The following is a 24,554-nucleotide window of genomic DNA, read 5'->3' as shown; positions in this document are numbered from 1 at the left end:
GATGTTTGGGTCATAAGTGTAATTGGGGGCATTGGTTGAAGGATGGAGAGAAAAAAATGTAAGTCCTAGATGAGGAGCGAAGTTTCTGCTATAGTATGAGCCAAAGAAAAATGAAATGAGTAGCGTTATGGGTCCTGGTGTGTGTGTGTGTGTGTGTGTGTGTGTGTGTGTGTGTGTGTGTGTGTGTGTGTGTGTGTGTGTGTGTGTGTGTGTGTGTGTGTGTGTCATACTGTATCCTACTGTCTCTGCAGGAGAGTGAGACAGAGACAGAACAGAAAAGCAGACAATGATAGAGATTCACACGCACAATAAAAGGTAAAGATGCTGATTGCACTGGACATGAGGACCGTGAGTGTTTATCTCTGACGACACATTCACAACTCAATCACTGTGCATTCAGGCAGCTGTCCACTGATACACATGTCTGCAGCATTATCTCCAAGAGTCCAGCAGCACAATCATCTGAAGCAGCATGAGGCAGCTGACCACACATGAAAAGCACCAAGAGAAGAGACGTTTTTAAAAAAAACAACCTTTAAGTACATCCTGTCACCTTGGAAGTTTATTCACAAAGTTCTGCTAAATGTGTACTTTTCCTTTTTTTCCATATGATACACACAAAATATCATAAACTGGGTGGATGTCTGTGCTTAAGTGGATTTTTCAGATTTTAATTTGTCCAAATCGGCAGAGACTGCAACACATTGATGCACATGAAATAGTTTTGGTATATTTTTGAATATATTGAGACAAATCTTTTCAACGTCTAAGGTTTTTAACACTTGCCTTGTTTGGTCCGAACCTTCGGACTATTTACTTTAGACTGAACCAAAATAACGGTAAAGGTGTGAAAGGTTCTTCGGACCAATCAATCAAAACATAGCACGACCAGAGGTGGTTTTGGTTTGGATCAAACTGACCCATGGTTCAGACTTCCAGGTGTGGAAACATCCCAAAACTCTCAGGTCCACTCAAAGAATCAGAGAGAAACTCGCCCGTCGATAAAGTCAGTCCTGAAGAAAAGCTCAGCTGTTTCCCAAATTACCGCAATCATGGCGTTTTCCCTGAGCGAGCTGGGCTCATCAATCGTTCGTGGGTAATCGATCAGTGGCTGTGCTGACGGAATCAGAGTCAGGTATGTGTGTAGTTTACAGTGGAGCAGGACGATCACTCAGCAGAGAGTCGTCGAAGTTTAATGTTGTTTTGAAAATGTTTCTGACCTGATCCTGACCCAGAAGCAACAACAACAACAACACAAACATCAGGTTTGTAAAAAAACAGAACCCATTAATGTCTCAAGTCAACAAAACAAGGAACGTGTGCCGTCTCCTCAGGTCTGTGGCCGGACCTTCAGAAGGTGTCATTTGAAGTCTGAGGGACGTGTGAGCTCATAGAAGGAATAACTGATCAAGTGCACGGGAGCCACCGCCGCCGCCGCCGCACAGAGAGCCTGCATCTTCCTGACTGGTGTGTTCTCGTCTCCGCCACGGCTGCAGGAGTCGCCCTTGAGACACCTTCAGCAAATACATCCTCTCGCCGTCTCACACCCGCACACTTTTTCATGCTACATAAAATGTACTCGTGAAACTCCCGAGAATGTACGAATGAAATGCGCTTCTTGCTCAAACCTTCATTTGTTCACACCTCAACACTCGTAAGGAGGCGGGAGTAACTTAATTTAGCTTATTTAGCTGCCAGCTCATTTGTGGACTATTCGCTGTCATTTCTTAAATCAGCGTTAAGACACTTCTTTGCCACAACCCGACACATTTGCATTTAGAGTGCACGCGATAGATAATACAAAAATTCAGCCTAAAGATGATGTCACTCGGGATTTAATGGAAGTAGAAGAAGTTCTGCTGCCGGATTAGATTTAAGAGGCAAACACAGGACAGTGAGAGAAAGTTTGAGGAGTTGGTATCAGTGAAGAAATCTCTCGCTGGAACTTGAGATGTTGATGTTGTGGGTCCGGGTGTGTGGGCTTCTCTGAACCCCGAGGGACCCACAATGAGCTCCAATCAATAGTAGAGTTGGCTCATCATTAGTTTGCCACTTCTCCGCACTCGTGCTGATGCGAATACCAACTTTCCAAAAACTCCTTGGGCTGTAATTTGCCGCGGCACATGCCAACGTTTTCACAGGTTGGGCTCGGATGCCGTCAATTTAAAAGATCCCTGAAGGTGTCTCATCGGTGCAGGAGCGAAGACATCCTGAGACAATATGCATTTACTTCTCTGCAGTCATGATTAGCATAAATCTCCAGCCAAGATGCTGTGGCGATACAGTGAGTCGTTAGAGATATGACTAATACGTTCATTAGCTTCCTCGCTGCACCTCAGCCTCACGCTGTTGCTCCCTGGGGGAGGTGTGAGTCGAGGCAGTGGTACACAGACCCTACAGGGGGAACAGCGGAGCAGATGATTGAGGGAGATGGATCAACACGGCTCACTGTCAACCGCTATTCCAGGACTATTGATTATAATTATGAAAAATGTCAGTCAAAGTTTGTTTTTTTCGCTTCACCTGCCGGTCACAAACAGAGAGAGAGAGCAGCTGTCAAGACTTCGCTGGAGAAAAAACCCTCAAAACTTCTGAGTGCGAAGGGGCGTGGTCAACCACAGACAAAAGAAATCCATTCAACCAATCTCCTGCATCGACTGCAAACCCTCCACAACTCCACGGACCACATCACTGGCTTCTCGTCCAACACACACTCCAACACTCCAAAATCCTACTATAAATATATTATGCATGTGAATCTGTAGAGAAATAGGTGGAACACATTGATCGAAATACGTCTATTGGCGTTTTTATTTACCTGCTCTCGAGTTCAGATAGCTGTTGATAGAGTCAAAATGTCGTCTGGATGTTAACACCTCGGAAGGTTTGTGTTTCGTGCGGAGAAACGTTCGACTCATGTGATAAAAGAAACTAATCAGATTGTAAACAGAGAACGGAGAGAAGACATCTTGGCCCGGACGTCCGCTGTCTGCACCGATTCCCTCAGAGACAAATTCTCTTCATCAGGCCGATGTGTAGCCGATGGGCCCCCGAGATTGTTTCTGAGTCTAACGTTTGGTTTTACCTTAATTATTTACGAGTTTATTTATTATGCATCGTAAAGTGTCCTTGGGTGTTTCTGGAATGGCACCATGAAATAAAATCTATCTTTTATCATTCTATCGTAACTTCTAAATATTTTTATTGTAAAATCAGCCACAGTTCGAGGTCTCACTAATAATCTACATGAATTATAAATACACATATTGAAATATGCCCAGTCCGATATGTTCACATTCAAAGTGGATCCTGTTTTTCAGATTGTAGAACAGTAATTACAGATTGTGTTGTTTCCTGACACTATCGGAGACGCCCTGACTCTGTGAGACCATGGAGGTAATTGTGGAAACTGAACTTTGATCTGATTCCCTATTAAAAGGTCAGATAAGCCTCGTTCACAGAACATAATTGAATCACTGGCCCGGGGAATGAATATCTCTCTCCTGAATCTCTAGTTCATTTCATTTTAAACCATAACAAAATGAGACTTCAAAACCAACTGAAGGGACGAGGGACACACAACCTCCACAACATCACACAGGCTGATTACAAAAGGTCTCGCAGACAACGACACAGGAATCCACGACAGTCGCTGAGTGACGGCTTTTAGAAGCAGATGTCTGGAGTCTGCTTCAATCCGTCTTAATGTAGAGGAGGCTGACAGCGAATTTGTGCCACCTAACCAGCAGCAGGAGCTGATGCAACGGGGGGAGCGTGTCCATGTTCCCAGGGTCCTATGCTCCACGGTTCAATATTCTCTAAACAGACATAAACAGTTTTATTGCAAATACTTGTTCAGGGTCCCATATTGTGCCATAGAGCTGTGGGACCCACGACCCTGAGAAAAATAGGACTTTCTGCAGCTGCACCTTCTGTAGCTTATCGCAGGTCACTGTCAACTTCTCATTCTTTCCATGAATAATGCAGAAGACGACTTTTCTGGTTTTACCGACGATAAAAAAAATACTTTGCACTGTTGACTTGGGAAGTAGAATTTCTTCGTAAGAGTTAAAGTGGCCACGGACACTTTCCCCCCTTGCATGTCCAAGACGTATTAATGCTAAATGGTAAATGGACTGTATCTATAAAGTGCTATTCCAGCCTCATCGACTACTCAAAGTGCTATTTTAAAAACAAGACACGTTCACGTATTCACACACACATTCATACAGCGCCTCTCTCCACTTTTTCTATCGCCCACCATTCATCAGACTGCAGGAGCCGGGGTTTGAACCACCGGCATTCTGGTTAGTGGATGAGCCACGGTCGCTCAATGAAGTTAAAATCACTTTCTTTCACTAACCCTTTGATTATAACAGAATAAAGACATTGTGACCACTTCCTTGTTTTGGAAAGTACCACCACCAGAAAACATGCTTTGTTCGACTTCTGTTCCTGGTTCACATGTAACATTAACAACATGGCTGCCACTATCACACTACCAGCAAGAAACAACTGTTAGAGTCCCAGTTTGAACTAGAAACACAGATCTCAAACTGAGCAATGACTGAGCACAATCACACATTTACAAATTCGCCAAACCTGCAAATACCTCCACTGTGCAGTCAGGGTGAAAACTCCTATTCCTCCACAATCCATACATCCACTCTCATTCTCTGATATCTGCCGGTCCTTGGCACAGATGAGTCTCTGAGGATTGAGCCGTGGAAAGTTCATCTGGAAGAGGAACCTGTTCGTCTGTGCCGCCACTCGCTCGGCTGTCAGTCACAGATCTTTTGGTGAGCACCTGTCCTGGCAGCCGCAGAAGCTGACAGCCCGTTTGTCCTTCCAGGGACCCGACGACGGTTCCCTCTTCATCACCTATCGGCTCATTTAAAAATTCATGACAAAACCTAAAAGTTGATCCGATGCTGAATGTGACCTCTGCTCTGCTGCGGATTTTACATTTACATTTTAGATATTTAACTGAGACACTAAAAGTACCACAGAACAAAAAACGTTTTATTGATAGAAAAACAGCATTTGATGCTTTAACCAACATATTGAAAACATAAAGCTGTGTCTTTAAAGACGTCTGTCAATATTTGACACTATATGAAAACATTTCCTTGTTACAAAGCTACACAGTCTTGTTTTATAGACTCACTCAATATATCTGAATGGTGCCTGGAAACAAACAAGAACGCAACAAACAAGCGAAAGCACATTTAGTGACTTTGTGTTTTAATGGCAGTCGTGTGTGTGAGCAGAACATCACGTTGTGGATCTGTAGCCAAACCGAAGCCAATAAAGAGGATGGATCCGTGTAACCTGACTCAGTACAGAGTCAACAAGTCTGGGCCGTGACAGCTTTATTGAGCCCATTCATTCAGGGAGACGAACCTTTAGCTGCTGTGCACACAGATAAGGGATGATTGCAGGGGGAGTGCAGCCAAATACAGAAAATGCAGGAGAAGAAGTGACATTCAAAATTAACACAGTCGCTCAGGAGCAGCGGCACGGAGAACAAAACTCTCTCTCTCTCTCTCTCTCTTGCAAAAAGCTGACATAAATTTACGAGAATTTTCCTTGTTTCCATTTGCCTCTACTTTTATCTCCCACCGTGAAATATCTAACAAAATCTGAAATGATCACCCCCGCCTCAGGGTGGAGTGATTGGGTTTGGTGGTCGGAGCAGAGTTTACAGTAGCTGTGGTCATCCAGCAGCTCTGGGGGGGGGTTCATGCGTACGTGATTCTTTGTCTGTAGTCGCTGTCGGAGGAATCATGGAGCAACGCTGTGGAGAAATGAGCAGAGGTGTTGGCAGATTTATGTCTGTGTGTGTCTTCTTGAACTAAAAACTCCCAAAACCTTTGAAGACAGGCTCGTGGATTGATTCCCACTGTGGAGACTCACGCATTAATTTTGTTCTGCGAGGATCCAACTGTCTCCAACTGTTGTAAATCCACCAAAGAAAGGTCTGCGCAGAATTTGAACTTCAGGACGTGTTTAATCGAATCATAGTTTATACAGAGCAGAGTAGCCAGTGGTGTTTAAAAAACAGACAATGATTTCTTAAAGCTGAATATGTCCAGAGGTGGTTGTAAAGCTTGCTCAGAAAAACAGCTCGACTAGAAAGTCACTCAGTGGAGCTCATATCTCCACCAAGCTGAACGACACTGATTGTGATCAAGTGGTCTGGGAATCATAATTAAATCTTTGTCATAAGATGTAGTGGAAGAAAATAAAACAATTTAAAATCCTGAGTCTTTAATCCACATCCCCTCAAAGGTTTTATAGATTCTTTCCAGGCCCCAGACCTCCACCAAGTTTGGTGCAAACAGGTTAAGTCAGTTTTGTGTAAACAACCAAAGGCTGAAAACATAACCTCCCTGGTAAAGGTAATGAAAGTTAATACAAAACGACTGATGGAAAATATTATGTACAGAAACAGACCGAAGCCAAAAGATCACAAAGAAGAAATGTGCAGCTTTTGAAAGAAGTGAAAGTTTGTACATTTGATTCTTTCACAGATTGACAGTGTGGAGTTTAAATTAGTTTCTAAAGCCTAAAGTTCACCTTGACAGTGTAACATGATTCACTGTTATGACTCTTAGTGGATGTTCAACAGGAGTTCAAACACAATGTGAACACAGCTCACCTCCCAACAGGTTCTTGTCTCGTTCAACATGTTCTCAGTCTGGGCCTAATGGTCTGGGCCCCCTGGGAAATGTAGGAAAAAGTCTGTGCTTTCATCCAGTTGCCACTGACAGAAAAAGACAAAGTTTACACTGTCAAGAGGAACAAAAATTGGAATGATATTTTACTAATAATAACTAAACAAGTACTTTACGGTTTAATCTCGTTAGCCACAAAACATTGTTGTTACAAGTTCACAGAAAGTTTAAAGACCTTCATTGTAAATACTCATCTAACAAAATAAGGATTTACCTTCGGTCTAAAAAGGAAAATACTAAACTCTGCACATGGCTTTGATAAAGACGTTTTTTGGACATGCACATGTTACTTATTCTATCATGAATGTATTTTAACTGAAAATACATTTAGAAAGTCTAAATATTTCTAAAAGGGTTTGTTGTTTACATGTGTCCATGAGCCCACATACACAAACAGTGTGTTCTCTGAGCCAGTGAGATGGTTGCAGGCACTTAACAGTGTGCTGCACAAAAGCTAATACTTGAATAAAGAAGTAAAACCTGCGTGTGCATGAGTGTGCTTCACTGAATCAGCTTCACTGAATCAGCTTCACTGAATCAGCTTCACTGAATCAGCCTCACTGACAGAACAGAAACACTGACATGTTGGCCAGTGGCAAAGTTAGTGGGTTGGTGTGTTTGTGTCTCATCGGGCTGCTGCCTGAAGGAGATAGGAAAATGCTACTTTTAGATTTACTGCCAGGATTTAACAGAGCTCTGTGACACCTACTGCACCAGACACTGTAACTAAAGATGGACGACACGCCTCCTCTTCCTCCCGTTGTACAAAAGTGAAGCTATAACATCCTGGATTCAGGTGCTGCCACGTTGTGCTTTTGACGTCAGTGCGGCGTAGAACGTTTATAAAGATGGACGACATGACAGTTTCCAAAAAGTGAAGCCAGTGGGGTATTGATTGCCCCCTGGTGGCTGGCTGCGAGTTAACCTCGCCTCCTCCGTGTTAGTCGGCCGAGTGAAAATAAACACAAGTACGTTTTTCTCAAAGCTGATTTCTGATATTTTAATCAGGTTTGTTCGAATCTTTATATTTTATATTTGATGCTATATAAACGGGTTGAAACATCATGATTGACAGCTGACATTAACTCAGGATTGGTCGATGTATCTGCAGCTCCACCCCCTGATCCCTTCTCCCGATATCTTGGCTTTGTTTTGTGTAGTGGAAGGAAGTAGAGATGCGTCGTCCATCTTTAAATAAAGTCTATGTGCTGTGCAAAAGTTTGTCAGTTAAAATGATTAAATATTAGAATGCAGTGCAGAAGCATGTGAGTTTACTGCACACGGAGAAGTGCTTAACATGGCTGCTCCTCAGGGATCAATATCTGTGGAGATCCACACTGTGTTTCCTACAGGCATGGAGCTGCTGCCGGCTGCGGCTCTGACCTTTCAGATGCTTCCTGTCTGGCTGATCTGCATCGATCTGACCCGGAGGTGAGTTTCAACATGGAGCCTGTCAGCTGGATACCAGAGCATGTGAGTGTGTGTGAGTGTGTGTGTGTGTGTGTGTGTGTGAGAGTCTGTGTGTGTGTGTGTGTGTGAGTGTGTGTGTGTGTGTGTGTGTGTGTGTGTGAGTGTGTGTGTGTGTGTGTGTGTGTGTGTGTGTGTGTGTTTGTGTGTGTGTGTGTGTGTGTGTGTGTGTGTGTAGTAAAGGAATGATTGTTCTAACACTGTTAGTTACCTCTGGGCATGGAGCAGTGGACGGCTTAAAAAAGACCTCAAGGCCAAACACACACAGTAATCTCAACTCGTAAAATTTGTATTATTATTTAGAATCCATAAATGTTGTTGGCTTCATATTATCACACTTTTAAAAAAACATTATTTAGTAAATTAATATTAACATCGCCCACCAAAAGTCTCAGTTTATGAAATGTTTTGTTTCTTTAATACTCACCAGTAGTTTGCTTGGACACAGATTCTGACAAAATGTGAAGCTTGAATTGAAATCACAAAAAATTGTGAGAAACATGTAAATAAAATTCATTTTAATTTTTTAAGTAAAACTTCATCTGATCACATGGTCACAAATTTACAAATCAGGTTTTGTTCACGATTACAAATGAATTGTAAATTTCTTTTACATTTTTTTTAATGATTATGTCCCAGGTGTAAAACAATAGTTTATTTTTCTATTCAAACCAATATGAAAACTAATCTGACTAAATGAAGACTCGTGACATTTCTCTGCCTCATGTCCCGTTTCCTCTTCACAAAGGAACATCAGAACAAAGTGTTTCCATGGGCTCACTGTACAGAACAGAACTGCAACACATGTCCAATCAATACAGCACAGCTGAAAGTTACAATCAATAATCAAAAGCCGACGCACAAACCAGAGCACGAAGCTTCGATGAGTCCTCCAGTACAAAGTGTGTGTGGAAGCTGCCTCTCCCTCACTGAGAGTCACCAGGAAACAAAGCACAGGAAAAACACACACGTCCATAAAAACCCTCCGACAAAAGTTACTGTGATGTAAAACTGGAGAAAGCCTCAGGAAATGAGAAAAGAAAAATAACTTTACTTGTGCGGCACTTATCTAAACAGGGTGACAAAGTGCTTCCCAAAAACCGAATGAATAAAAGAAATAGATGTCAGTCACGTAACAGGTTGACGTTTTAGAGGACAAAGGAGTAACTCTCTCTCTTTGTGGCTGAGAAGTTTTAATGGGCTCACGTCGGTGGGTTTAAGGTGACGTCAAATGAAATGATGCAACACAACATTAACTCACTTTTGACACATTTCATGTTTTCCTTTCTTTCCTCTCGAACGAGTTAACGTGACGTCCTCAGAACACAAATACACAGAGCGCCGCTTTAATGAAAACAATGCTTTTATTTTATTTTTTTTAAAGGTACGTATAACTTCTTATTTACACCAACAAATGTCCAGTGAATTCCTCTACTGCTGGCTTTAGGAATGGATGTTCGTCGTAGCTGGAGGGGGAGGAGAGGGGGGGATGTTGTGCAAATACAAAATACACAGATATACAGTTACAGTAAAAATGCTATTGGGATAGCCAACATTCATGCACAAGAGCTGTTGTCCTTGGGCTTAAAGAAGGTACTGCACTGAATAAGGCATACAAACCGTCGCTGAAAATACAAAACAACATCTCAAAGTACTAAGTTAAAGGCAGCCCAGGTTCTCCGCTTGTACTTTTGACTTAGTACTTGCAGATATTCTCTAACCTGCATGACTGAGAAATCTTTCTGGACACACACACAAAAAAAAAACAGCACAGTACAAGAACTACACAGGTTCAATACGGTTTAGCGTGTTCCTCATTGTACAAGGTCAAGTGCAAAAAAACCTCTGAGAGGAAAAGTAGAAAGAGGCATTGAAAGCTAAGTGGTGGTGGTGAAAGGCTGGAATGAATTAGCAGATGATGATGATGAACAAATGGCGAAAGGGAAGAATGGAAACAAAATGAACAATTAGTGAACATGGTTGAAAAACATGAATAAATTAAAGGGGGATGAATACAAAATGTGAATCCTGGATGAGAGAACCATTATAAATACGACGACTTCACTTCATGGAAAAGCTTTCATTTGGTAGAGAAAAGGGAAACGGTAGAAATCAGCGGTAGTTCAGTCATTCTTAGCAAAGTAAAAGTGCCATTATTGAGTCCAAATATATCTCCTGCAGTATGCTCCATTATGTGCCACAAATTAGTTTTAATTTGATAGCAAAAGTGGAGAATACTTTCAACCTCACGGTGTGAAGACAGAGAAAAAGCTCGACGACGTTAAATAAATTTGCACCGGACTAAATCAGAGAAATAAAATAAATTTGCAAATAAATAAAATTCATCAGAACATTCAGGTGAGACCATCAATTCAATCGTTTCCTTCCCATGTGTGTGTTCCTCCGCTTAAGAGTCGTCCTCCGTTTTAATGATGTGGAAAAGTGTGACATTGAACAGGATCTGGTGGCCGTTGTTCCAGCCGTACAGGGTGCGGTCCCTGGCGTTGTAGTCCAACATCGACATGTGGAAGTACTGGTTGTGAAAGGGGATGTCTGTGTACTCGTACGTGGACGTCTTCGTGGAGTAGGCGTAGTACACCTTGGCGCCCGTGAGGTGGGAGTTAGTGATGTAGAGTGTCCCGCAGATCATAAAAGACTCGCCGGCGTTCCTCTTCGAGTACTCCGTGTTCCACGTGTTGAGGATTTGCAGCGTGTCGGGGTTCAGCTGGCTGACGACGATGTTCCCGGCGTTCTGGTTGGTGGCGTACACGGCCCACAGGCCCAGCTCGTCCGCCATGAGGTCGATGTCGGAGAAGCCTCCCCACGTGTAGGGGTACACGTTGTGGAAGCCCGCCGACTCCAGGGCCCTCTGCGTGACCACGCGGCCCGTCTCGAAGCTGTACCGCACCACGATGTTGCTCTGCATCTTGTTGTAGTACAGCGAGCCGTTGTACACCACGTGGTTGGTCCCGGCCCATTTGAAAGGAAGGTTGTATGTTCTCGACTCGACTCCCGCCACGAAATCGTCGATGGATTTAAACTCTTTGACGATCTTGTTGTTGGTGTAGCTGTCCATGTACCAGACCTGCGGACCAATAAACACAGAGAATTGAGTGATTTTCTTTTACAGGAAACAACAGGTGGTCGGTCTGAGGTCAAATTCCAAGAAACTGTATCTTTACTCATACCTCTAAACATGAAAACACATGTGAAACAATGCATCCTCTAAAAAAGAAGATGGCAGAACACAGGAGAACCAACCAAGCAATTTATAATATATATATTATGAATAACAATATTAAAAAAGTGAACATTTCTTGGAAGACAACTAGTTAATGATGAACTTGTAGTAAAGAACACTGCAACTAAAGACAGGCTATTTAACTACCTGTGGAAATAAGAGGATTATTTTTTAATTCATAATATCAGAATGCAGCAAGTGGGATTAACAATGATTTAAGTATTTGAGCGGTTGGTGAGTTTGTTTGTTTGTCTTCAAGTTTACACAAAAACCACAAAACAGATTTCCACAAAACCTGCTGGGTGGACACGGGCCAAGAAAGATAGAAAATAATTCACGGATCTTGATGTTAAAAAAATCCGGCATATTAAGAAGACTAGACAATAGATATTCTCATTTATGTTTCCATTTAAAAAAACAAAAGGAATCTTCATTTTTTGCACAGAATTCAAAATGACAATTAAAGTTGCATTTTAATCACACAAAGATTCTTCTGTTGCCCTGACGACTCCCCCCGGTGTCTGTGCTTTTACACTCACGCTCCGTTATTACAGCTCAGAACATCAGGACGAGACACCGTGGTGATAATTGGAGTTGAAAATATTCTCTCTGTTGTCTTTTAATACACAAATAATTCACACTGTGTTAAATAGTTCTCTATGAATACAAATGCAACACTTCAGTCATTAAACATGAACTACTTCTCTTCTCTTGTTCTCTCTGCTTCGGCAGCAGGAACGTTATACTTTAAAAAATATATTTTATCCATCACTAGACATTGATACCAACTCTACACTAAAGACATATTGAAGTTATTATAGCACGAACTTTAGATTCATATTTCAAATTTAATTGATAGCTCTTCATTTTACGTGCTGCTGTTGCTGTGAAAAAGTTCTTTATCAGATAACGGAGGAAGATTGTTGCTGGTTACGTTTAGTTCAAGCTCACATGGATTTAAAAAACATTTTCAAAACACTCAAACACTGCGTCATAAAAAACAGAAATGGTTCAAAGCAAATTTAGAAGAGACGTGTGAAAAGCTTTTACTGTTCGAGATGTTGTGTCTGACAAATAAAGGCTTTTTCTTTTTTACAGGTTTTTCAAGAGCAACTCGCTCCTTGTGAAAATGGCCCTCGACCTCTGCGGCTTGAGTTTATACAGGAAAACGTCTTTGCAAATGCTTTTTACACAGATTATTTTAATGCACTGTGATTAAAATCCCAAGATGTCTTCCACAGGGTGACGCCCTCCTCATTTCTGTGCCTCCTATCCTTTCACTATTTGCATGTTCAATTTTTCAAAAGCAGTTAACTGTCAACTGGGTTTTAAATGCGTAAACACTTTTAAAGACGCGTCACCGTTAAAAGGCTCAGTATTAATGTGTTTAGCTGCTGGAGTATATATTAGCGATGATGAAGACTCTGCGCCAAGTAGTACAAAGTGCAGTAGCTTTGGTTTTCAGTGTTATTGATTAGTTATTTCACATTGAGATACAAGCAACGAACAACATGTCTTGTCCTCTGAGCAACAGGAGGGAAGCGGTTGTACGTGCGTTGTTAAACCAGACTGTAAGAAGAAGAAAAGCACATCAGGGTCTCACCCGGTTGTTTTTGGGAGACGCCTGCGGGTCGGTCATCCAGGCTCCGAATCTGGTCCCCGATGTTTTCACCGTCAGCGGCCCGGTGATCTTCATTAGCTTCCCGCATGCTGCGAACACATCACACAGCTCCGGTCACACACAGCTCAAACTTCTCCCTCCCCACATGATACAACCGCAGCCAATGTTGTGATGTGGCTTCTGGAATAAATATCAAAGCACCGGAGTGATTAAATCTGTCAGTGGCTGATTTCTCAAACCAGAGAAATAAAAGTAAAAGGTTTTTTGGGGTTCTGTGTTCAGCATCTCTGCATGAGTGAAATACAGAGGATGAGAGGAAAACCTGCCACAACACAACAACCTGTAAATTAGCGTCTCGTGAGTCAAAGCCGGTTTAACATTTATCCTACTTGGTTTAATATCATCTTCTAATTGTTCCAAATGACAGTAGATTCGAACTTGAGCTTAAGTGTAAGTATTTAACAGCTTTTTTTTAACCTAATCATTTAGAGCTCAAGCACATGGTTTGGAGCTCAGGAAGATTTCCAGCCACTTTCCATTAGCATTCACGTTAGCCACACACGCTGACACTTTGACAGGTCCCATCCATGTTGATAACCCGGCAGCTGGCATATTGGAGCTCCAGTTATACAAACCTTCATCAGAGGCAAAGCTGCTCCGGAGGCAGAATTGATCTAATTAGCTGAGTTCACTGTCGGTGGCTGGAGCAAAGAAAACCACAGCTTTTCAGTGCCCGGTCATAACAATAATAAGAATTTATATGGCGCTTTCCAAAATACACTTTCCAAAGGGCTTCATAAGACAACAATAACACAGATAACAGCTTTTCAAATTAGTTCATTAATTCATATTCAAAAAAGAAAGTGAAAAGAAAATGTAATATCAAGTAAAATCAAGAGACTATCTGATAAAAGTATCTTAAAAGAATTTAGTGAGTCAGCTGACTTCATTTCCTCGGGCAGATTGTTCCAGAGCCTCGGGCCCTGACTGCAAAAGCTCTGTCCCCTTAAGTTCTCAACTCGGTGTCTGGAACAGATAAGAGACCTCTGCCTCAGGATCTGAAGGTAAGAGACTCAAAGGTCCGATGTACTCTAAACCAAGAATCTTAAAACTGATCATTGAGATCTTATAATCACTTATATAAGATGTTGGGAGCCAGTTTAAAGAGGCTAAAACAGGAGTGAGGTGATCACGTCAGCTGAGTCTTGTTCAGTTTGCAGCCGATAGAGATTTTTAGTTCAGGTGAGTAAAAAGACATGTTACAATAATCCAGATGCAATGACATGGAAGCAGGCAGGAAAGTCACTGTGTCTTTAAAAGTTCAAATAGAAGGTGTTCTCAGATTTATCGTGAGGGGCCGATATGTTCCACTAGGGCACCAGTAGATGGCAGGATTTGATTTGCTCTAAGGGATTTCTATTTTGCTTGAGTTTAATCAGCACATCGTCAGCATAACAATCGAGAGAGACACCATGTCTGCCCAAAAAGTGTCTAATCAGGAGCATGTATAAGGAAAATAAATTCGTCCCAGGACAGACCCATGTGGTACACCATACTTAAAGGTAAGTTATTCACTGAGACACAGAACCTCCTATATGACAGCTATGATTAAAAACCAGTGTGATTTCTCTGGACTTACTGAGTTTGTTCATACAGTTACGAAGCCGATTTTCCAGGTTCAGGACCCTCTGTTGCAGCTCCTCGTAGTCGTAGGCTCCCATCTCCTCCTGGATTCCCATCAACACACCCGACAGGTTTCTGATCTCCTCTTTGAACAGGGAGATGAGCTTCGTGTCTGTCTTGTATTGCTCCAGAACAGGGATCAGCGGCTGCAGGGACTCCATCTTTCCCTTCAGCTCCTAGACAAAACAACAGCAAAGTAAAAAATAGATACCTGTCTGAACAAAGTCTGTCTGGAAGAAGAATTGTTTGTTTTGAATGCAGCAGGATGTTTTACTGTAATAGAGCCAGCGTCTTTAACTGAGGCAGAAACTGTTGTCTCCTCCCGACTGGCAGCGGTAAGAAAAGTGTCTTAGACTCAGATCAATAGCAAAAACATAGATATCTTCTTATGGCAGCGAGTCAATAAACAATTTCAATTGATTTTGCCCAAATGACGACTTTTTGTCCACACCTTGCTGATGGATTTTTATTGTTTATACCAGACTTAGGGGGGGAAAGGCATTACATGGATTTTCTTTCATGTTATTGTAAAAAAAATAAAATAACACCATAACATTGACAGCAGCAAATGTGTATATTAAAACCTTAATATTGGTTCTGTGATAGAGGAGAAGGGCGGAGGGAGAAGCTGCTGTTGGAAACCAAACCATTTTCACTGATGATAATAGCTACAATTATTACTGTAATTACTCCTATTATTGTTGTTATGTAAAGGCAATGTCAATTATACAATGTCAATTATACAATGTCAATTCATGTGGAAGTCATCGCAAAGTCATTGTGAAAAATACTTTCACAATTGTTCACAGTGGAAATGACCTTTACCATCTTGGAATTACTGAAATTGTCCATCACCATCAATTTTTCCAATTTATTTAAACAAAATACATAATCAGAATGTTCCCAGTTTTTGATTATCGTGAAAGATGAATCTATGTGACAGAAAACGTCACTGTAAACACAGTGTTGTTGAGGAATAAATTACATTAACTCACATTCTTTCCAACCCATTTCTAACTATGCTGCTTGGTCACTGATGTGTATTATATTTTGTTATTCATGAACAACAAGAAAAACAAAGAAACAAACATAAACAGTCCCCTGATGAAACCACATTCACATTCACTAGATGACAATTTTAATTTGGATCTGTTCCAAGATGTAAACCCCTTAAAGACAGTCCCCTTAATATGCCAGATTTTTTTAAATCAAGATCATATGAATTATTCTCTGAGAAATCTGTAAAAATGTCATCTTGCAATGTTAAAGAAATAAATAAATAAACCCGTATCCAGACCAAAATGGAGCAGGTTCTTCCCTGACCCATAGCACATCCGTCCACTAAGCTTCCTGGTAATCCGCAGAGCAGTTCTTCTATAATGATGCTAACAATTGAACAAACAAAGAAACACAGATGGAAACATTCTCCTCCTCCTCGGTGAAGCTAATGAGACACTCAGAATAAACAAAAACCTGCACTCTGACAGATTCCTCTCCTTCCTGAGGGTTAAACAAACTGAACAGCTTCATGGACCAGTTGCTCTCACTGATGCAGAGTCTTCAGTAAGTGTGATGGATACTGTCTTCGCCGCCTGTCCAGCTCTACAGACAAGCATGTCCTTGGCTGATCTGTGGTGGACCTGTATTGATCTCATCCAGAGTGAAAGTTGACAGGTTCAGATGTTTCTCAGGCATCTTCAGAAGAGATATTTTCCCCCCTGTGATATTTCTCACAGGCTCCTCAACACGAAAATAAAAAGAATGTACCTGAAAGTTTTTGTTGACGAGCGTCTTCCTGTCCGACTCGATCTGCCGGAACTTTGACCGCAGCCCCTTGATCTGGCTCTCCATCCTCATGATGTACTGAAAGTCCCTCTGCGTCCGCAGGTTCAACACCTCGATTGACTGCGACATGTTCTGCACCTTTTTGAAAAGAGTCAAACAGCGCAGCATTGATTTTTCCGTCCGGCACCAGATTAAAATGTCCTCCGTGTTCAGCCGTCTAGGAGCCCGCTGAGGTCCAGCGTCCCAAGGAATAAATCAACATTTTGACCTTGAACGTGATTGTCTTTAAGCATCTACCTGTGATCAGAATGTTTGTCGCTTTCTCTCGGTATTTGAACATATAATTCACTTTATCAGACATAAATTGCTTGTTTTTTTTTTAAGGATAAACTATAATCTGCTGCTTGAGAATACATTTATCTGACACTTTAGGAAAAGCTCACTAGAAATGTTGTCCTTTCTCTCTTTTCTATCACTGCAACCAGCCCGAGTTATTGGAGCCCATCACTGGAAAAGTGGCCCGACACTCGCATTGTACTCGCTGCATACTTTTCCAGCTCTGGTAGCCGGATCCTCAAATGGCCTCACAGAAGCCCTGAAGCAGCTTAGTACATTAGTGTCAAAAGGCCCCAGTGAATGACAGTGAACACCCTTTGGCGTTCTAATTGTTTGTTTGTGGATAATGCATCGAATCACTACCGTCATGGAGGGGGAAAAAAATAACACGTGGAACTAAATGTGATGTTTGTGCTTCAATACACAATCTTGGCTGTTTTGTTTGGTTTGTTGTCATGAAATCAATAGAGAATTCATGCTTTTATAGTAGAAAAACAAATCACACGATTTCTTTAGAAGCCGAGTCGCCTTTCTGACAGAAATAACTTTCCCAATCAAATGCATAAAGCCTGATAATACTCCAATGGCCTTGAATGGCTTGTTGCAAGACAACCAGGGGCCGCTCCGTTCTGGAAAGATGAGAGAGAGCGCTCTCATCTTCACAAGCCGCCATTCGGCTGATGTCATTCATGTAATATATGCATTAGTAGAAAATAGGGTTAGGGACCTGGCTGGGGCAATCTCTGCGAGGATTAGGGAAACTAAAGGGCCTGAATGACGATAGAAATCGATGTCATGTGTCCATGTGCATTCAGGTGGGCTGGTTGCTTGCAGTAAATATGCGAGAGTGTGTGTGTGTGTGTGTGTGTGTGTGTGTGTGTGTGTGTGTGTGTGTGTGTGCGTGTTGTCACATAAACAGAAAAGCGTGTGGCTGCCTGCAACGCACCTTCTCCAGGAGCTGGCGGAGCTGTCTCCCTTTGGCATCTCTGGAGCACAGATTCTGTTCAGGTGCCACCACTGTGCAGACACAACGGCCATCTGCATCCTGAGCTGAGCTGTACACCTGCCACCCCTCCTTTGGCCTGATGGTCTGCACACACAAACACAGGCACGGCCGTAAATTCACAGCACACACGCACACACACACACACACACACTTCTACACAGAGACACACACAATAAATCCAACTCTGCTGATAGCACCATCATGAAATTGCGACAACCGGTTGCTATAGTTTTCTTATTTTCATCGCCATTCCATTCTTCAGCATCATGCCCCCCCCCCAAGCTTTGACACCAGCCACTTCGCCTGACATCCGGGCTTTGAGAAAACAAAGCGCCCACAGTATACGGTCTCCAGTGAATTTCCTCTCCTACAATAAATAGTTTCCTGGCCTTGATGAATAGCTCGAGTGTTGAAATTCCTCTGTTTCTCGTCGCCGGGCCTTCCGACGCCGTAACTGAATGTCCTGCCGCGAGAAACAGATAAACCTGATTTGTGGGAGCTTTTCCTGCTCTTTATTACATTCAATATGCTCCACAGCTCGGGAGCATAAAGTCTAAAGCACATAAAGTTATGCATCATAAGCCAATGCAGCAAATTGTAATGCAACAACATCAACCACTGGCCGAACGCAGTAAAAACTACTTTTGCTCCAAATATTGATCGAGGTGCCCCGAAGTGTCGGGAAAGTTGGAACCTATCGGACACACAAACAGAATAAGTGTTTGAACAATACTTCTGTTCGCTGTCAGCCTGGGAAATTAACACAAGCCTGCAGCCAAATACTGGCAACCTTTGACTGCAGATGGTAAATCTGTCTGCACCACTCTCCTCGTTGGCAGACAACCAGATATCATTTGAATTTGGATATTTTTCTCGTTCCATCTGTGGGGAGAATAACGTGTGGAACATGTGAACGTCGACATCCCGGCAGCGGCCTTTTGAAGCTGGCGGACTGAAAAATGGAAGGACCCTGTTTAGAGTGCGGGCATTGTTTCCTTCTCCCATTTATCCTTGCCTGTCGGCCGTGGCAGTTTAAAGAGCATTTGGAATCAGCCATGAAAGATCATGTCCCCTCTGAGCACGTCACGTCAAAGAGGAAGAGCAGCTTTGACTCATCGTTTTCACCTACGAAGCTGCTTTTCTGCAGGTAAAATGTCAAGAAATTACACAGTTTATAACGTAAATTTGTTATTTTTAAGCCAATGACAAAGTGTTTTGAGGATGAAATGGTTGCGTAAATCATTCATCATAATCTGCAGTACAGAATGTGATACTCCTTCTTATTATGTAGTTTTTTTTCACACTCGGATCCTGACTCCTCTGCCACATTTTCATCTTTCAACTTGATAAATAAAGAAATAAAGAATACACCTTCTATGCTATCAATCTCCTGAGCTGTCATTCTGTTCCCAGAACATCTCTCTGATGTCACTTTATCAGATTGTGAGAGAAAATTGTTTCTGGTATTATCAAAGCAAAGCAGAGCCGATCTTTATCCACCTCCCCATTGGTGGCTGGTTACGTTTGTGATCTGGGGAATTAAAGCTTAATCGACTGATGCCCCTGATGTAATGTAATATAAAAAGAAGCCGAGGAAAAAGCCTTCAAAGTGGGCTATAACAGTGTCACCTTTACAATGTCACCTCGTGTATCGTTCACCTCTGGACTTCTGTTCTCAGTTTGATATTCATGAAGAACCAAAGCACAACAGAGCGGCAGAAGAGAAAAAGTGACACTTGACTGAAACATCATGGAGGTCACGTGTGGTGAATTACCAGGGAGACTAGATGCCTCAGTGCATCATGACTGTACCTGGATCTCTCTCATTGAATCATGGCTGAATGGGATAAGAGAGGAAGAGGGAGAAAGAAAAAAAAAAACCCTCCTCAGCTTCCTCACTTTGCTTTGAAAGCGGCAGTTTCACTAATCTACTAGAGCGCTCTTTCTCCTCTGTCTCTTGAGTGACGCACATCCTTTCCTCTCCTCTCACTCGCACTTCTCCTCATATCAAAATGAATTTGTAGCACAGCCAAGCCAGATGCACTCTCCAGCTAGGAACTCTGCACAAAGAGTTTTTTCTCTCATTAAATAATCCAGACAGCTGGCTCCTCTTCTGTTTTAGCCGTTCATTAACACTTTCTGACGGATCCGAATTCAGTTTCTTGGAGTGCTCACTTAGCCCCGTAAACATCTCCTGTTTCTTTTCCTCCCGGAATAAATGAACGACATTTACTCTCCACACAACTTTCAATCACGGCGAAGTGATGCTATATGTGGGGGCTCAGCTTTGTAATCAAGACCCTGGCACAGGGGTTGTTCTGCATGGGTGGGATGAACCTAATCGGCCACTGTTCTCGTCCAAAAGGCTTGGTGATCTGTGAGCTGCTCCTCCTAATTTCTGATAATGCTCCCAAGTGCATCTCGGGGAGGCTCAAACTGGCAGCACGCGTTTCCTTTTAAAACATTTTAACAGCGTGAAATAGAAAAACTGCAAGTCAGTTTTTACAGTCAGTGTCACTGTAGCGCTGCTGCCTCTTTTTACACTGTCTGAACTCTCCCTTAAAAGTGACTTATATGCTTGGGCAGCTCCCCAGGATCAATATCAATGCACTGTGGTTGATGTGAGCAATAAACAGGAGTGCTGCTCCTCTTCCTCCACCAATGCTTCTGATTTCCTTTTCTTATTTCACATTATTTCCCCCCCCCACACATTTAGTGTCGGGTAACGCTTGCAATAGGAGTGTGCACCGGCTCTGGATACAATAGCAAAGAATCAGCCAAATATGCAAGAATAGCATGGAAACTGAAATGACTCATTCTGTGTGTGCAGCGCTCCACCCAAACGAATCCCATCCCCACTGAGCTCAACTTTACAGCAGTGGTGTTACAGTGACAGTCTGAACGGAGTGTGTGTTTGTGTTTGTGTTTGTTGAGGGAGGAATGTAAAGTCATGTAACTCACCACTGACGGACAGTAACCGAACAGCAGCAGGAACAGCAGTGGGTTCAGCACCACGGACAGCGACCACATTCTGCAGCCTGGTCCTGAATCCTGGTCCTGGTCCTGATCCTAAACCTGATCCTGTTCCGGATCCTATCCTGGTCCTAAACCTGGTCCGGATCCTTGTCCTGGTCCTGGTCCTCCTCCTCCTCAGCCGCGGCGGGAACAAAATAAAATTGTCACGCAAGTTTCTCCCCCCAGGCTCGAACTATCGCCACCACCACCACCACGTCCACCACCGCGTCCACTACACGCTGGTGAAAACCGAGGCTTCCTGAGGAGGAGGAGGAGGAGGCGGAGGAGGAAGAGGAGGAGGAGAAGGAGGAGGAGGAGAAGGGACGCACATCCATCCACTCGTCCCCGTTACGCATGGCAGGTGGGCAGCGGGGAGAAGCATCGTCACTGTGCGAGGGAGGAAGAAAGTTTGTGAGCATGCAGCGAAATAATATAAAGACCCGAGCAGCGTCCAGGTCACAGGGAGACGTCTTATCCACGGATATGACATCATCCAGCTGCCTCGCTTGACTTAACCTAGCCTTAGTGTGTGTGTGTGTGTGTGTGTGTGTGTGTGTGTGTGTGTGCGTGTGTGTGTGTGTGCGTGTGTGCGTGCGTGCGTGTGTGTGTGCGTGTGTGTGTGCGTGTGTGTGTGAGGGGCAAATGTGCTGACAAAAGTTACATAGAATTCACCAGATGATGATAAGAAGGCGGAGGAGCCACATCACACCAGCGCTGCTGCTTCGTGCACAGGCAGGAGAGCGGGGGGGGGGGGGGGGGGGGGGGGGGGGGGGGGGTGCATGAGAGCAACACGCAACAAACATGTAGTGGTTGTATGGAGGCCAACATGTGCCAAAAAGAAACCAGTAACAGTTATGTCAATAAAAAATGTACCTATGAAAAATAAAATCTAAATATGAGGTACTAGAAGGTCATGTATACAGAGAACAAATATATGAAAACAGAATATTTAATCATGAAATATCAAATCAAAATATGAGGATTAAGTCAAACTTATTTGTACAGAAGCCCGTGAGTGCCAAGAACACAAACCGAGGAAAAAGTATGAGAAATGTTTAACCTTAAAAAAGCCTACTACATGTAAAGAAAATCATTTGTGCCATCATAACTAACACAGATTTTATAGATTTCCATATCTGTTGAAGTCAAAACCTGAGAACAACATCTAAAGCCCCAATTGGCTGTCTGCATTGTGTTGGCAGGGATCCGTCCAATCAGAGCTGCTGCTTCTGTTGTGTGGGTGGGCTTTAATTTCATGTTAATGTGCAGTCATGCTGAATTCTCTTCCTATTCATGTCTATGTGAAATAGGGCGAGACACATTAGCTCCAGGTCAGTCACAACCAAACCAAACAGAAAACCCATTTACCTCCATTGTATTGGGATGGAAACCAAAAAACCTTGACTAACAAAGTAAAACGTAGATACAAATGTACGGTAAGTCTTAAAAAAAATTATATATTATTATATATTATATTATTTGAGTGAACGGACTTCTAAGACCAGAGGAATCTAAAATATAAAACTGAAATCACACAAAGCTCTCTGAGGCTTTTATTTTGTTCCTCTCAGCAAAAAACCAGCTCAATTAATATGACACAATGATTTCAATGCTTAAAATAACTAAGATGTGGTTTTACATAAAGTGAATTCTGCACATTATTCATCAGTTCATTAGAGTTTATTCAGCTTTTTGCTCAAGCTACTTCACTTGAGCTGAGCTTTTACAAAAGACCAGTTTTCTTTCTGAAAATAAACATTCAGACTATAAACCTGTAACTTGTAAACCGGGGCACGTTAGGAATCAATAGGCCTCAACTTCAGCACAGTAGTTTAATCTTTATTTGTTTGAATTTGACAAATGAAACCATAAAAGCTTTTTTCAATGAATATGCAAACAACTAACAGAATATTATTCTGATGAAAACTTAAAACAAATTGATTCAGGTAAGTTCCAGGATCTTTGGGGCATATTTTTCCTCTTCAGGTTTATGAATGTTTATTTGCAATATGAATATTTGCCACAGCCAGAAAGTGTGATTCACACTGAATGAGTCCAAAGAGTGTTACGATTTCACAGAGTTAAGACTCAGTGAAGGGTGAAGATTTCAAGGTAAACGCAGATATTGGGCGCTAAAGGTTTTGAGGAGCACGTAAAACCTTCCCTAGGTGTTTGTCACCTCCTGAGTTGCAGCTCAACCTACAGACCGTGTTGATAAGCGGGAAAAAAGAGCATTTGAAAAAGAATAACATACTTTACAACACTGATCCTCCCTTCATGCAGTATCTCTGCCCTCCGTCTGTACCTCTGCATCAGTCTCCCACGCACCCGACGAGACGCCCCTCGCAGTTTGAAAACCTCTGGATGGATGGAGACGTCGGTCTTCTTCTCTGATATGGCCGAACGATTCCTCACCTAGAAACCGCTCCTGACTCGGGGCCTGAGCCACAGGCTTCTGTCCTTGGGTTGTCATTCAGACTTTTCCCAAGATGCTGATGCCTGTGAGCCTAAGTTTGTCCTCGACAGCAGGAGTCACCTTCATCCTCCATCCTCCAGCCGCCCACTTTGATGTAAGAAGCCCTAAAGTCGGTAGATTGTTCTTTTTGTGTTTGTTTAGGTTTAATATATGTGCACTACAAGAGGGTGCAAAGCTCTGGAGGATTAACAAGCTGGGGCACACATGGTTTCAGAGATCCGCTGTGTGGTGTGGTCAGATATTCAGCTTTTTCAGGGCGCTCCAGGCAATACTGCTACTGGACAGTATGAATTGGAGACGTAAGGGCCAGCGGCGTCCCCAGGCCGTCTTCAGATCAGCAGTCATCAGCAGGTTAGGGTGAAGTGATGGATTGGTCAAAGGTACACAGTATTGTTGGAGTGTTTCCCAGTGAAACAGTCTGAAAGGGGAATACTTGAACTCAAGGAGCGTCTTTGAGAGTAGGAGACAGAAGTTTCTTGGCTCACTTGAACAAAGGTTTTTTTTTTGTTATCGTGAGCCGTGACCTGCATTCCTGATCAGCTTCTTCTCCGGCAACAACCGGAGCTTCATCTCGCTTTGTGGCTCATCCCGGCTCAAATTGGCTACGACACATGCTGAGCCCGGGGTATCTCTGTAGTTTAAATGCACTTTAAAGTGCTACAAGAAAATATCAGCAGAGAAAACAATGTTACTATAAAGGAGACACGAGTCAATACAAATGGTTTCAAGCACTCTTCTCAAAACATCTGAAAAACTATCGAGTTGACTCTACAAGTTACCTTCATCTTCTTTTATCCAGGAACTTGTACACTTGTTTTTTTCTCTTTTGGTTTAGTTACAAACTTTTACCTCCATCATCTCCCCGGTACAGACATTTCAAACTTTTGGTATCTGAACAGTTTGCTGACTTTGGAGAAATTCTGGCCTCATCTGTCTTCACAGTACAATTTTCTGTGTTAAAGAAACACAATACGGGTCTAAAGATGTGAGTTGTATGTGGTACAGATAATCCCTGGAGGCCAGTTTTTGATTTCTGACTTTGGACTTCATGAATTAAATGAATTAAACTGTTAGAGATGTATTTTAAAACCATTTCCGTTCATCAACACACAAATCAAAGGGAAATCTTTTTCTCACAGGCAACTATGCAGAAAAATGATAATCATCACTTACACTATTCTACCTGA

The 24,554-nt window shown here is 42.5% G+C and overlaps 1 protein-coding gene across 1 annotated transcript; it reads right to left on the bottom strand.

Moving 5' to 3' along the window:
* Positions 1 to 9,549: 9,549 nt before the first annotated feature.
* LOC117778692 (noelin-3-like) lies at positions 9,550 to 21,043 on the bottom strand. The gene is made up of 6 exons (XM_034614439.1): positions 20,838 to 21,043; positions 17,817 to 17,960; positions 16,517 to 16,672; positions 14,706 to 14,925; positions 13,049 to 13,155; positions 9,550 to 11,289 (listed from the first exon to the last, which is right to left on the bottom strand). The coding sequence occupies exons 1-6, from the start codon at positions 20,904 to 20,906 to the stop codon at positions 10,612 to 10,614; spliced, it is 1,374 nt and encodes a 457-aa protein (XP_034470330.1). The 5' UTR covers positions 20,907 to 21,043; the 3' UTR covers positions 9,550 to 10,611.
* Positions 21,044 to 24,554: the final 3,511 nt, after the last annotated feature.

The sequence above is a fragment of the Hippoglossus hippoglossus genome, chromosome 17, assembly GCF_009819705.1.
Source record: "Hippoglossus hippoglossus isolate fHipHip1 chromosome 17, fHipHip1.pri, whole genome shotgun sequence".
In the NCBI taxonomy this organism is placed as follows: Eukaryota; Metazoa; Chordata; class Actinopteri; order Pleuronectiformes; family Pleuronectidae; genus Hippoglossus; species Hippoglossus hippoglossus.
This window is presented reverse-complemented; position numbering and strand designations above follow the sequence as displayed.

Excerpts from the sequence above, each read along its gene's own strand:
- LOC117778692 (XM_034614439.1), bottom strand. The coding sequence starts at position 20,906 with ATGTGGTCGCTGTCCGTGGTGCTGAACCCACTGCTGTTCCTGCTGCTG. Across the intron at positions 13,156-14,705 it reads TAACTGTATGAACAAACTCA|CATGCGGGAAGCTAATGAAG; the intron begins GTAAGTCCAGAG and ends ATGTGTTCGCAG. Across the intron at positions 11,290-13,048 it reads CGTCTCCCAAAAACAACCGG|GTCTGGTACATGGACAGCTA; the intron begins GTGAGACCCTGA and ends ATTGGTCCGCAG.